This window comes from Pisolithus orientalis (genome assembly GCF_024613125.1).
Source record: "Pisolithus orientalis strain OTSU chromosome Unknown F5J12scaffold_27, whole genome shotgun sequence".
NCBI classification, from domain to species: domain Eukaryota; kingdom Fungi; phylum Basidiomycota; class Agaricomycetes; order Boletales; family Pisolithaceae; genus Pisolithus; species Pisolithus orientalis.
This window is the reverse complement of record NW_026260808.1, coordinates 93,492-107,058: the sequence shown is the minus strand read 5'-3', so window position 1 is coordinate 107,058 and position 13,567 is coordinate 93,492. Positions and strand designations below refer to the sequence as shown.

General features: G+C 44.6%; 5 protein-coding genes across 5 annotated transcripts; 3 read left to right on the top strand and 2 right to left on the bottom strand.

Annotated features, from left to right (window-relative positions):
* Window positions 1–114: 114 nt before the first annotated feature.
* On the bottom strand, window positions 115–2,387 carry F5J12DRAFT_784543 (uncharacterized protein; the record flags this gene model as incomplete). The annotated part of the gene is made up of 8 exons (XM_051743059.1): window positions 115–308; window positions 506–584; window positions 660–688; window positions 774–795; window positions 900–1,039; window positions 1,098–1,126; window positions 1,468–1,623; window positions 2,104–2,387. The coding sequence occupies 8 exons, from the start codon at window positions 2,385–2,387 to the stop codon at window positions 115–117; spliced, it is 933 nt and encodes a 310-aa protein (XP_051597644.1).
* A 1,323-nt stretch (window positions 2,388–3,710) lies between these two features.
* Window positions 3,711–4,277, top strand: F5J12DRAFT_683361 (uncharacterized protein; the record flags this gene model as incomplete). Its single annotated transcript, XM_051740278.1, has 3 exons — window positions 3,711–3,841; window positions 3,890–4,010; window positions 4,071–4,277. Coding segments are annotated over 3 exons (459 nt in total), but the record flags the coding sequence as incomplete, so codon positions are not given.
* Window positions 4,278–6,332: 2,055 nt separating this feature from the next.
* Window positions 6,333–6,953, bottom strand: F5J12DRAFT_784541 (uncharacterized protein; the record flags this gene model as incomplete). Its single annotated transcript, XM_051743058.1, has 3 exons — window positions 6,333–6,380; window positions 6,571–6,747; window positions 6,789–6,953. The coding sequence occupies 3 exons, from the start codon at window positions 6,951–6,953 to the stop codon at window positions 6,333–6,335; spliced, it is 390 nt and encodes a 129-aa protein (XP_051597642.1).
* A 1,736-nt stretch (window positions 6,954–8,689) lies between these two features.
* Window positions 8,690–10,398, top strand: F5J12DRAFT_784540 (uncharacterized protein; the record flags this gene model as incomplete). Its single annotated transcript, XM_051743057.1, has 5 exons — window positions 8,690–9,031; window positions 9,245–9,394; window positions 9,490–10,086; window positions 10,192–10,213; window positions 10,355–10,398. The coding sequence occupies 5 exons, from the start codon at window positions 8,690–8,692 to the stop codon at window positions 10,396–10,398; spliced, it is 1,155 nt and encodes a 384-aa protein (XP_051597641.1).
* A 220-nt stretch (window positions 10,399–10,618) lies between these two features.
* On the top strand, window positions 10,619–12,960 carry F5J12DRAFT_784539 (uncharacterized protein; the record flags this gene model as incomplete). Its single annotated transcript, XM_051743056.1, has 10 exons — window positions 10,619–10,720; window positions 10,875–11,410; window positions 11,554–11,584; window positions 11,636–11,996; window positions 12,049–12,086; window positions 12,239–12,319; window positions 12,370–12,516; window positions 12,566–12,747; window positions 12,795–12,846; window positions 12,904–12,960. 10 exons carry the CDS (start codon window positions 10,619–10,621, stop codon window positions 12,958–12,960), a joined length of 1,587 nt encoding a protein of 528 aa, XP_051597640.1.
* Window positions 12,961–13,567: the final 607 nt, after the last annotated feature.

Genomic DNA, 13,567 nt, shown 5'->3' with positions numbered 1-13,567 from the left:
GTCAAAAGATCATGCATGATTTACATGGGCGGGATGTGTTCTTCGTCACACTGCGTTGGGGGGTATCGGTACCTTACAGAGTTGGAAAAATCCTCTTCGATGGAAGGTAAGGGGTCATAGCTCCTTGGGACTTCGTTGAAGTGCACCAGAGAGTATCGTAGCTTTATCTATCTTCGCGTTATTTTCCCCGCAACAGGAAAACAGGGATGACAAAACAAGTCGTGCCCCTATACCCTTGGCAGCCGTGATCGCCTTGAACAAGTCACAAACTGCCTGATTATCTTCGTCAGTGACATCGTCGTCCCTTGCTGAGACAAGCGTGAGACCCTTACGGGTATCGCGTCAACCCCATCCACAACATCAGATAGAAGTGCCTATTGTGAGCTCCGGTTTTAAGCTAACTGCACCCTCAAGCAACGCAGCAGAGAAATCCGCATCATCCCGAGAACACCACAAAAAGAAGGCTCATAGTCGTCAAAACTCGTTAAAGACTGTAAAGACATACCAGCCGTCAGGCTGTCTGCGTCATCGAGTAACCGAGCTGCTTTCCGGAAGGAGTACTTGCACATGACAAGAAGCCGGAGCTACTTAGATATTTCACGTATTGCTTGAATTTCTGCCGCGACAGTGATAATGGTGAGGTCAGACGTACTACATACCCGCGCCGACTGGAACGTTAGGCGTTCCGCTGTCCATATGAGAAATGGGTGATGGTAAACAGGAGTGTATGTGGCATTGATGTGGACGATCGTCCTTTCCGCATTGACACTTACCCTTGCGACCGGAAGTGGGAAGCTGGGTTACACTGATTTATCGTTGGGAGGTCTTCAAAGTGCAAGGTTGTTCTTTTATCTTGATCGTAGAAATGGTTGATTGAAAGAATCAGATGGACCGCCCACCTTGAAATGTCGCTGAGCATCACCAAAATTGTCAAACTCCGCTATTTCCCGATAAGGAATATATTTTCGAGTGGCTGTGCCGCTGACGTGCCGCGAGTCGGTCTCGTGATACCGTGCACCCCTGTGTGTCCTGTTGATTGCTGAGGCAACGACATAGCATTTATCGATCTACATCAACATCCAGCATGCGCTGGTTACTATATTTTGCGTCTACCACACATGCAGGCCTGTACATATCAATGAATATATATATCACCACAAGTTCATTGTTCTGGGCCTTGCCAATCACTTCATTAGAATGCACTCCTATGACATGCTCAGTAGTAAAACATAGTTACACTTTACAGTAATCCATACTGAGAGGGAAATTGAAAGCCTAAGAGGAGCTCTGGTGACATTTAAGCTTCTTGCATGCCATAGCAAGCTCATTGACAATGACTGGAGGAACAAGGGGGGTGACAAAATATTCAGAGGGTGAGCACTGCTTGAATACCTGGCAGGGAGTTGCAGAGCATGGGCTGTGAGCAGACATCAGTAGAGAAACCACAAAGAATACCCTACAGCACACCTAAACTTTACATTCTCCACATCTTGCAATGTAGGCTCACACTTTACTGTGAGTGTAGTATCATTGGCTTGGGTGAGGGAGGGGTCACTGGCTTGCATGGCCTGCTCCTTTGTCTCCTTGCTGTCTGTTTGTATAGCAACATCATGACAAGGCTTCCTGGGATAGGGGAACAATTAGAATACACATTTAAATGTAAAAGGATAGCTTGTGTTACCTACTGCAGATGTCTTTCAGACAAAACACAACTCATTTCCTGTCAGGGGTGGTGATGTTGACATTGAAGTAATGCATGTTCCAGGGTGAAAGGGTGCCATTGATTTTGGGGTAGATGACATCTTGAAGCATGTTGATGGTCATTGCCCTGATTTCACCTGCCATTATTACCCTGTTGTAGTAAGGCCCTGTCTCAGAAGCAAAATGGCCACTGCCACTCAGAAGCAGATCAGCAAATTCCAGTAATGCAAATTACAAAGTAACTATAATTGCATCTGTTGAGAAATGACATCAAATATATGATGATTTAACATGAATATATGTGTACACATTCAAGCTGAGAGGCATCTAAGAAGACAAAATCATTGACTTTGAATGAAAATGATGAGTAACTAAAGCATCCCATATCCCTCCTGGGCATACAAGTTCTTGTTATCATTGAGGCCTGCCACCATTTTGCTGTCATTATCATCTGATTTGTCATCATCAGGCTCACTGGAGCTTCCCTCATCCTCATCCAGGTCTGTATCATCATCTTCCTCTTCTCCACTCATCTCGTTGTCCTCCTCAGCTCCTTGTGCTGTATCAGCTTCTTTGCATGTGCCACTGACCTCCTCACCAGCAGTTTGACAGTCTGATTGTAAGAATGAATCCCACTCCCTGGATACCTTATGCCTGATGCTGCCACCTCGAAACCACATGAACATATCTCAATCAACAAACCTATCTGAGCTTTAAGTATGCATCCATGTTGATTTATTTCCTCACTTACATGTTAACATCAAAATATCACCAGTCCTCATGGAGGTCCTCATCAGGCCACATGAATGATGGTCCTAAATATTCAGATGTTTTTCTGAGCAAGAAAGCTGGAATCAGATGGACACCATGAATGACTACATCTGGGTCATCACTGGAAATGAATCCTACCCAATACAGTCAGCATGCAGCAAACCCTGATCCCCCTGTTCTGCCATTATTGCAGCTGAACCACTGCACAAAGAGCATGTTCATCCACTTTATCCCATCAGATGAGGCATTGTTGTCATAGTACCATACATTGACATGGAAAATTTTAATGATGCATGCATACCAATATGGGTGATGACAATCATCTGTCTCGTGTGACAAGAGCATGATATCAACATGAGTGCATAGATTAATGGTGTCTTGTTCTCAGCAGAGGTTGTAGGTTGTATAGTTGACACACAATGTCTGATGCTCATACATCATATTATGTGAGATGATAAGATTGTTGTGGTTGGCATTGGAAAAGCTTGGTGGGTCACCAGTGTAGTCCACTCCAAGAATGCATTCAAGGAGATGGTCTTTGAGGTGGTCAACAAAGTCCTGCAAAGAGTTAGTTGGTTGCATGCAGCCATGCACACCAGATGACATACCTCAGTGGCTCTGTCACCTGCCAATGAACTCAGCCAACCAGGGATGTCCACAGGAATTCATGATGATGCTGCAATGTGATAATGTTGAGAGGGTGAAGACCTCTCACATTTCTGCCTTGGGCAGTTTTCACCACCACTTTCACTTCCTTCAGTGTTGTTGCATGCCAATTTATCAAGAGACTTGACTATTTGGTCAATAACTCATTCTTGAGCCTCGTGTTTGCTCATGGATGCCATTGTTGTAGCATGGTTCTTTGAAGTTTGTGGGTACTGCTGCTTCAACTGCCTGTGTTCAAATTTGCCCTATGAAATTCATCTGTAAGTGTTTTACAATTGTGCAAAAACAATCCTACTGGTTGCATTGTGTAATTATCTGTTGTATCACATTGTTGGATCATGTTTGGATAGTCACCTAGGGCATGGAACTTGTATGTTTGCAGATTGAGGGATTTGTGTTTGGGTCCAGATGACCCAGCTGAGTTCAATATACTGGTCTTTACTGCCATTGCTGTGGTACAGCAGCCACGGACAGCTGTCTCTTGTGGTAGTTCACGTGTGTCATAGTACTCACACATTGTCTTCATGAAAGTACAGTGTCTCCATGCAGCAAGATGGATTTCCTGCATGTTTGATATGTACTGTAACCTGAACAAAGTCATTCAAGTCTCCCATGCCCTCAAAGCAGACAATACAGCAAGTGGTACCAATGACCCCAATGATGAAAGTGCTAGAAAGGCCTGCGATAACATCCTTAGAAAAGTGTAAGTACAACATTTAACAGCATATATGTGATGTTCTTATGGTCACAGCAACCCTGAGAAATGCAAACAATACAAGTGCATATATGACTACCTGAAGGAGCAGGCACTGTACTTCATAGATCTCATTAAGAAGAAGAAGAGTGGCAAAACCACACTTCTCATGCATGAGGTAAGTCAACAGTGACTCGAGTCTAGTGCATCATGCAGCTAACAAGTGACTTTCTTTCAGATGCAACAAGTGATCAGCCAGATGCGATCTGACAACGCCAGTCATCTCAAGCCTATGATTTCAGCTTATGCAGCTCCCCATCTGGACAAGAAACTTGTCAATCCACCTGTCAATGCAAAGAGTTCAAAAGACAGGCTTGGGTTCAACCACACAGAGCTCACTCAGCTCCTCTGTCCAGTGAGGAGCCTGCAGGCTTTGCTAGCAGATGTGACTGGGTATGGGTATGTACCATTCCACTTGATGTTATCAATCAGCTGATTTGCTGTTCCATAGGGTGAGGAAGCAGCTTCAGAATGGTAGCATCCTTGTTACCACCCAAAAGTGGCCAGCATTTCTTTACTCTGGCAACATCCCAGGTAAGGACTATAATCCTGAGAAGAGCAATGAAGGATTCCTCTGTGGATATTTCGTTGAATGAGTAAGTGTATACTACTGCATGTGTATCAACTACTAATTTAAGAATCAAGTCCTCAAACACATCTTCACTTTGCCATCTTCTGCTTTGCCTGGTAGTAAAGTGTGCAACACATGTGCCAGAAACATGAAGATCCACCACATGACCCACATAGAAGCTTACCATATTGCATATGCCACAGTACATGTAAGTGATATGGCATTAGAATGATATGCACTACCCTCTTCCACAGGCACGTTTCAGCATCTGTTCACAAGACAAATTCATCAAATTCGATGGGCAATTCTCTTTTTCCAAGTTTTATTATCAAATTATTGACTTTATCATCAACAACAAAGACGAGGCTTGGGTTGAAGAGCTGTTCTCTCATTACAACAAGTATGTAAGGGGCTCTTGTGGAGTGCATACTGACACAAAGGTATAGAGTATTGTTTAATGATGTTCATGGCACCACAGGTGATGATGTCAATATCAATGACAATGATGACAACCTTGCCACCATGAGGCAACAAATTGCTGCACATCTTGCCAGTTTGTCTGGCCTGTCTTCTGGGACTCACCCTTCCAAAAATTGTTCACCTACTCAGGTGTCCTTCCCAAATACTCCACAGCCCCCAGCTTCAGAACATCACACAAATGGACACAGGCTGTTGCCAGGAAGTCCCCTGTCTCCCATCCAGTCACCTGAAAATACAGGTTTTTCATTCAGTCAGCTGTCCTCCTTTTGCTCACCAAAATCTGCTTCAGAAAATGACACAAATGGCTGCAGGGTGTTGCCAGGAAGTCCTCTGTCTCCAGTCCAGTCTCCTTAAAATACAGGTTCATCATTTAGTCAGCTGTCCCTAGTGTGCTCACTACAGCCTTCTACTTCAGAACTGGAATGCCATGCCCAAGGGCAATCACAAGCAAATCTGGATCCTTCACCTGCTTTGCAGGTGAACAATCTCACTGATCGGATGCCACAACTCAAATGCAAGTGCAGTGTGACATTTTCCACTGGTGAACAGAGTAGTCCATTAATGGACTGTGATTCATGGTGGGGTAGGAAGGCCACCATGAGTAAGCCTTCTAAGATGACAAAGGAGGGATGTGGTGGACACTCTAAGAAGACTAAGGATCAGAGTAAGGTGTGAACCAAGGAAATGATGACAAGGAGATCAAGCTTGTGGGCTTCCAAGAAAAAGTAACTCATGCATGCCTAATCTCATTAAGTTCTGTCATTCAGTGGTTACCTATTTGAGGCAGCCACCATCATGTGTTTTATTCATCCACTTGTCACTGTCTTGTTCTGCTCTCTCACTTGCACACTTCCCAGCCATTTTACTCTCCAAGTCCCACACTGGCTGTGTATATTGGTATTCCATGGATTTCTCAAGATGGAACCATCGATCACCAACTAGTGATGTATACATTCAGATAGCTACAGGTATTGGGATTGTGTGTGGTATGATGGTGTTGTAACATCAGCAAAACACAAAAATGTGTTAGTAACTCATAGCTGTCCATAGTATTTGCACAATTTTCATATTAGTCCAAAGCAATGTCAAGCATCCTAGCAACTCATAGTGCCAGAGTAGACTACACCAGACTTGCCCAAAGTAGTGGCCAGCATCCAAGCAACTCATAGCACCTGAGTAAGCCACACCAGTGATACCAGCAATCCAAAGACCAATAGCTACCTAGCATACAAGGGAACAGACACACCTAGCTAATACAGCAACCTAGATTCCCACTGTAGTAGAGAACTTGGTAGATCTAACTTTGTTCCTATGCATGAAGGCAACAACACACAGACATAACATACAGCATTTTTTGATAAGTACAGGAAAGTAATGGATAGTACTAGTCTAGACAAATGGCAAGTATTCAACTACCAGCATGCTCAATAACTGTGCCTATCAAGATCCAGAATAAGTAAAATAGTGGCCCAAAAGAAAAGAGCAAGCATAGCATACCATCAGACTCAAGAGATGGCTGCAGCTCACCAGCCAGAACACTAATGTCAAAAATAGGCTCCCCCAGTCTGCGTTTTTTCATTGCTACATGTAATGAGCTGACCTCCATATCTTTTTCGTGGACTCTCACCTTGCCGCTGCCTGCCTTGTACTTGTACAACTTGGCCATTGATTCATATTTGTGGGCGATGCATGCAGCCAGAGCTTGTTCTGCATGAAAGACTTTGCATTGTGTGCACACTACATCGAGAAGGAGAAGTGCCTTGTGATTCAGCTGACTCTTTGATTCATGCTGCAGATTGAAAACCTATCAATGAGTGGTTATTAGGAAGGAAAAAAAGAACTTACTGTGTGAGTGGACGACTCCAATATCCCATACATCTCAGCTAAGACACCAGTTGTCTTTGCTTTGACCTCAGTACTGCTAGAGGGACTGTTGCAGGAAGAGAACCTGCCATCATGAGGCTTATGGGGCAGTCCTTTGCCACCTGGGTGATGCTTGACTGTGGGCATGGTTGATCCAGCATGAAGGTGTGTGTGATTGAGGTTATAAACAGGCATGAGTGTCTATGTTCACAAATGGGATGTGATTGGGTAGTATATGAGAAATACACTCCATAGTGATCTGAACAATGTCCTGATTTGCACTGAAGTGATAATCACATAACACAGAATCAGCCTGCCTGACCATCTAGAGTATGCCCCACTGTCCAAGTTGTGGTAAAGGTGGCTTCCAGAGTCACAGCGCTGTTGCAATGCACATGAGCCAGCCATCCTCTGGGTGCAATACCTGGGTCAATAACTTAGTCTGCCTTCACGAGTCTCTCCAACCTTCGAGCTTGAACATTTGTAACTCTCAACACCCAACACACTTAGAAGATGTCCCAATGAACACTGACCCTGATGACTATGCAACTCACGATTACCTGGATTTTGTTCATATGGCATTTGACACATGGGGGCCAACCACAGATGACTTCAAGGGCACAGCTAAAACATTTGGACTTGGCCCAACATTTATGGACAAATTTAACAGCGACCAGTTCAGCAACCTACAGGCATCAAATCTGTACTACCCCTTCAACTCCCACAATGAATGGGAGCTGGCATTGTGGTTACTTCATTCAGGCCTGAGCATGAGAGCTATAGACTCTTTCTTGTCATTGTCAATCGTAAGCCTGTCCCTATTCTCTCCAAAGATCATTATTGATGTGCGCCAGATACAGCTACTAAATATTTCCTTTCATACAGCCAGAGCACTTCATGGGCTGGCTGAGTTACTCCCTGGCAGGCTGTGCTGGCACTCAATGGAGATTACTCCTTCACAGCCAACCAAACACCCTGTGCACATCATCCATGAACCATGGATACAAGTTAGCTCTCCTCAGAGCCTTGGTTATGTTACAAATATTATCTTTGAGTCCTTCAGAGATACATTTACCTCCATAGCTCCCAGGTCCCTGATTGTCCCTCTGAAAACAATTCCCACATGTGTCCATAGCTATTCTGCCTCCTTCAACCAGGGTGGCTTGTCAGAGGACAGCCTGGTCAGCCTATATGACAACAATAGAAAGTGCTGGAACTGGGAGCTTCGTCCACCCCCAGGCTCTGATTCACCTCCCAAGCAACCTGGGCCACTTGCCTCAGAGCTGCTGGTAGAATTGGAAAAGCTCTGCTTTGAAAAGCAAGTTGCTCTGTTTCTCAATGCTATCGGAACTGCTGCCAAATCCATGATGCCCAGTCTATCCAGCAAACCCCAGTGTCAATGGATGGTGGACTGGAGCAGAACCAGCTTGTGAGGTTCTATGGGTTATTCCTGAAAGCCTGACCTCATCCTTGTTGATAACACCCCAGTATCCCTCGATGAGATTATGTGGTTAAGTCCCAAAGTCATTGCCAAGTACTCAAAGGAGTCTTTCAAGCCAGCATCCTGCCTTGGGAAGACAATGGACACTAAGGCATATCTAACCTTCATTGACCAGCCCTGGAGGCACTATGTCCTTGGATTATCAATTACTGATAGCAAACTTCTTTGACTTCACTTTTATGACCACTTTGGTGGTGCAATCTCACCCTCTATCAATATCCACACTGACACAGAAGTCTTCATATACATTGTATGTGCCATTGTGTTCAGCTCCTGCTCAACCCTTGGCTTCAATTTGACCATAGAGATATCCCCCCATCCTGCACACAGCCACAAATGCACAGCACTTGTGATACCTCTCTCCCCTTTCTCCTCTCCTGCAATGCCTTCTCCTCACTTGGAGTCAGGCATCCTCCCCAGTGCAAACTCACTCCTGACTCCTGCATCACCTGAACACATCCCAGAAATTGGGAGGATCCAAGTAAACAAGACCTTCTATGAGGTGCTTGATGTATTATTCTTGAGCACAGGCTTTCTAGGAAGGGGTACTGTTTGTTACCTTGCACGCTACAATGGGGAATACTACATCATCAAGGATTATTGGGTGGAGGAGTCAGAGCAGAGGACAGCCCTGCACGAAGTCAACATGATGAAGCTAGTCCAGGACATTGACAGAGTTCCCAAGTTGCAACACTACTGGGTCATCAAGGTTGAGCCAGGCATTGTCAATAAAACTGAATGATATCATGATGAGAAGTGGCGATCATGCATGAAGTCTTGGAGAACTCATGTGCAATTGGCTATGAAGCCATGTGCAAGGCCAATGGTAATGTTCAAGACAAAAAAGGAACTCGTTTCATGCATCCAAGATATTTTATGAAGTACATATCCTCTTCCACTTGTAAAATCAATACTAATTGCTTTATCAGTCCAACAGCAGGCTCTTGAGAGGGGTGTCCTCCATCAAGATTGTAGCATCAACAATACAATGATCAAGGACTTCACAAATGGGTCACACAGCTTTCTCCTTGACTGGGAATTTGCTGTACGGGTCATGTTACAGGGGGAATATGACTTGGGTGGCACAGTAAGTACTATGCAAAACGTTTTGGAACTCGAAGCTGATAGTATGCAAAGGGGACAGTCCCCTTCCTTTCAGTGAATACCCTTTGCCAACTCAAGGAAGCCATCACTAAAAGTGGGAAGACTAATGTCCCATCGATCTGGAAAAGTGCCTCTCTCACCCACATATTCATTGATCACCCTACTACTATACACCATACATTTGTGGATGATATTGAATCCCTGTTCTACATTTTCATCTGGATCCTCATCCTTTATGATGGGCCACTTGGCCATGAGTGTCAAGATATCAGCCATGAAAAGACACTTCTTGGCTTGTGGAGTGAAAAGGTGGCTGAAGATCTCGAAATTGCCAGATGCACCAAGTTCACATTCCTTAATGACCTGTCTGAATTGAGGCTGGATTCCAAGGTCTTGCAATATTTTCAAGATCTAATCCCTCTGGCTAATGAGTGGCACATATTGCTTGGGCAGTCCCTGCTGAGTGGAACTGCAGTGCAGTTCTCTGATGTTATCTCCCTTTTTGATCATTTCTTGGCCAGCATGCCATACGAGAAACCACCAGAGATGACAAATGCATTCCAGCAGATCATTGCCCAGCACAAAGTGCTTAATTCAAGCATGCGTCCAAGTCAGGAGAATGATATGGATGTTATGTCTTTGGCAATTATGTCTTCTAAATGCCTTTGTGAAGAGGTAAGGAGCATGGATAACCCTCCTATACCCAATAAATGCTTCAAAGGCATGTAGTCTTAGCATGAATTTTATGTTTAGTTCACATTCTGTACATTACATGTAAAGTGTTTCAATTCATTTGCAGCAGGTAACCATCTCCATGCATCATTTTGTTTTACATCTCATGATGAACCTGTCAACATTTATATGGATTCACAAGATGTCATTTTGTTGTGGTCCCCAGGCTTCCATTTTATACTGTTCTCTGTTTAACTGCTTGTACCTTCAGATGTCCACCCAATCTGGAACAATCCCACCAAAAAAGAAGGATAGCAAAAAAGCCAAATGATGACCAGAGGCTGACAGAAGCACTCAACCCACAAAAAACAAGCATCTAGGAAGCCCACCTGTCAATCTCGAAGAGTCTCAGTCTGTTGCCACAGTGGGACTCCATCATAGCAGAAGGGCAGGGGCGGGTTCAGGTGGAAGGGTCAAGTAATTGGAGCAGATTGGTACTGCCCTTGAAGGCTGAGCTACATGGCTGCGAAAGTCGATGGATCTCCCCAACAATTCCATTGTAAATCCTCTTGCACCTCTGCCCACTCAGCAGAAAAAGGGTGGGGGCCACAGTGCTGGCCAGAATGCAAAACCAAAGGTCAGTTCTAGTTATTTGCAAATATCAAGCTAACCACTTGCAAAGTCCAATGTTGCCCCACCACCCTACATGCCTGCCATTGTGAATGGTCCTAGCCCAGTTGATATGCCTCTGGCAAGTGTCTTTTCATACTGATATACAATGTTCATTTCAGAATCCCATCCCTCAGTCTTCAACAGCAGTAGCAACACCTGTCTTCCATCAGCACCCCACAGACTCCCATCGCTTTGGTTTCAGTGTTCTGGTTCAACAGCCAGGTCATATCATGCCTCCTGGGATGGAACCTGACCTTCAAGTGCTCAATAATCCTTATACTTATATTGCTGCAATTTGGGGTGACCAAGTTCCCAGTAATACATCTCATCTGCCAACACCCCAGCCCAACTACCAGTCTTGGTTTATCCCCCACCAGCCACCTGCTACTATCCCCAACTCTTGTATTGACCCCTCCCTTGATAGCTCGCTCTCATCGAGACAAACTTTGGCAACCACTGACATTCACCACAAGAGTTCAGAGAAGCTGTCATCAGAGGGCTCCTCAGAAGAGGAGTCAGAGTCCTTGAGTAATAACCCATCGGATGCAGAGGCTGGCGAGGTCTCTGGCAATGAGTTCAACAAAGATGAGGATGATGCATTTGGATGGGGTGCAACGAATCTTAGGCAATCAACTCATCCTGGTACATGTCAGAGGTTATTATGGTATTGGCTCAACATTCTTTGTCAGGCTTCTCCCAAGAAATGATGACAAGCAATCCTATTCACCACAATTCCTTACCCCCTGACCATGAGTTCCAGTACTCACACAATGAGGATGATGATGCAGCTCTGTGAAGCTTACAATCCAAGGACAAGGCTCAGCCAGAGGTACGAAAATGCCATTCCTGCTAGCTTTATTTATTCAGATTGTTATTTTAGGGTTCCCAACATGGCACTGCCATTGATGTTCTTGAACGCCACCATCGCACTAATGGCCGCCCCATTCCCAATCGTGATCTTCTGTCCCTTGTGCATGACTCGGTCAACAAAGTATCTCAGTGTGCCAGAGCCCCTCATAACTCCAAGAAAGCTAAGGATGAGGGCCCATTGCCTTCACAACTGAGATTTTACAAGGCAGTATGGAAGGACTGTCTTGAAGACGCTAAGCAAGAATGCAGGGCTGCACATGCACTTTCTAACCTGTTCCCATTGAAATCTCATGACCTCAACCTCTCCATAACAGAGGTACTTATCACTGTTGTCATTGAGTGGAATCAACACAGTGTGCAATTTGAAGATGGTGAGTAACAATGTTTTTGTTTTATACATGTCTTGTTATCCTAACTTTATAGGTTACTGGCCTGACCACAAGCAAGATATGGCATGCCTTGTAAGTAGTCCCATCTTTCAGTTACAGCTACTGACATACTGCCAGTAGCCCTTGGTGATATATCTACCTGGTGTTTGGAATTGAAGTCAGTTATGCTGGCAACCATGCCATCTGCATTCATCCTTATCCCTCCTTCTGATGTTGCACCACAGGTTCATGTACAATGGATAGAGACTGCTGCCACAAAGCTCCTTGACAACTCGCTTTTCCTGCGAGACAGTTTCAATGAGAATGTATGTTCACATGGTTCATTGTCTGCACTACTAACAGATTGGTTTATCAGGGAAAAACCAGGAATTTCACTCACCCTGCCCTCAAGGAAGCTGTCATACAATTCTACTATACCAGGACCTATCAAATTGCAGATAAGCATCCTGAGTCCTTCAACAATTCAGTTCCCCTTTCCTGTCTGGCTCTCATTGCAGCTGCAGTGAGTTATTTTACACCCTGAGTCACTGCAACTCAAACTTTTCTTGCAGTATCATTGTGTGTTGGATGGATTTGTGAAGAATGGCACAGGAAAGACAATGCCTCAATTCTCCAGCAAGGCTTACAATTCCATTTTCCGTGGCATGATGAAGGTGCTGAATGACATCCTTCATAATCCCTATCACAGTGCAAGGTTGCACAATCTGCTTTCTCAGTGGGCAAAGGAAGGATGGTAAGTACTGGGGTGGCCGACATGCTTGTGCTGACTCCTTGTATCAGGGCTGCACTGCAAGAGGTTGATTTGAATGTAGAGAGGTACCAGCACATTCAGGTAGTCCTTGATTGATTTCATAATACCTAGTCCTGTTGTACTTGTCATTACACATAGTACACAATTGATGCCAATGTTCCTGTTCTTGTCATACCTGCTGTGAACTGTTCCTAGTTGTGGAGTGATCACATGTTTGCAAAGTAAACATTGAGATGGGGAGTACTGGACAATGTTACACCTCCACCAGGGGTCCTGTGATCCGGTATTCCACTGCCCTCTCTGATGGACAACTTGTTTACTTCTTGTTCTGCTAGTTTGTCTCTGACTCATTTTCATTGCTCACTTGTTGTACTATAGTTCTGGTGTCAGGCTCCTTGCTGTGCATTGATTGCGCCAGCCAGTATAGCCTTCATTGCCTCCCTACTCCCATCATTGACACCATATGACTCTTATTTATTTCACTGATGTTTCTGTTGATTACTGCGGATATGTGTCACAACACGTCAGTCACAACTGGTATGGTACTTGTACTTAGGGGTATATAGTCCTCCATACCTTGTCCTGTATCTGCAGTTTTTCAAAAGCTTGTGACTTAGCTAACTTCCTTCTCACTTGCCTTTGTTCTCTCTCCATGCAAACAACCTTAGGGACTCGCCAGTAGACAGAACCTCTGCCCAGCCTTCGAGATAACTGAGCGACAGGGGTTACAACATGTTTGGCCCATAGACTCCCCCTTGCATGCTTCATGCCTATTCCATTTGAAGAAGTCACTGCACTTGGG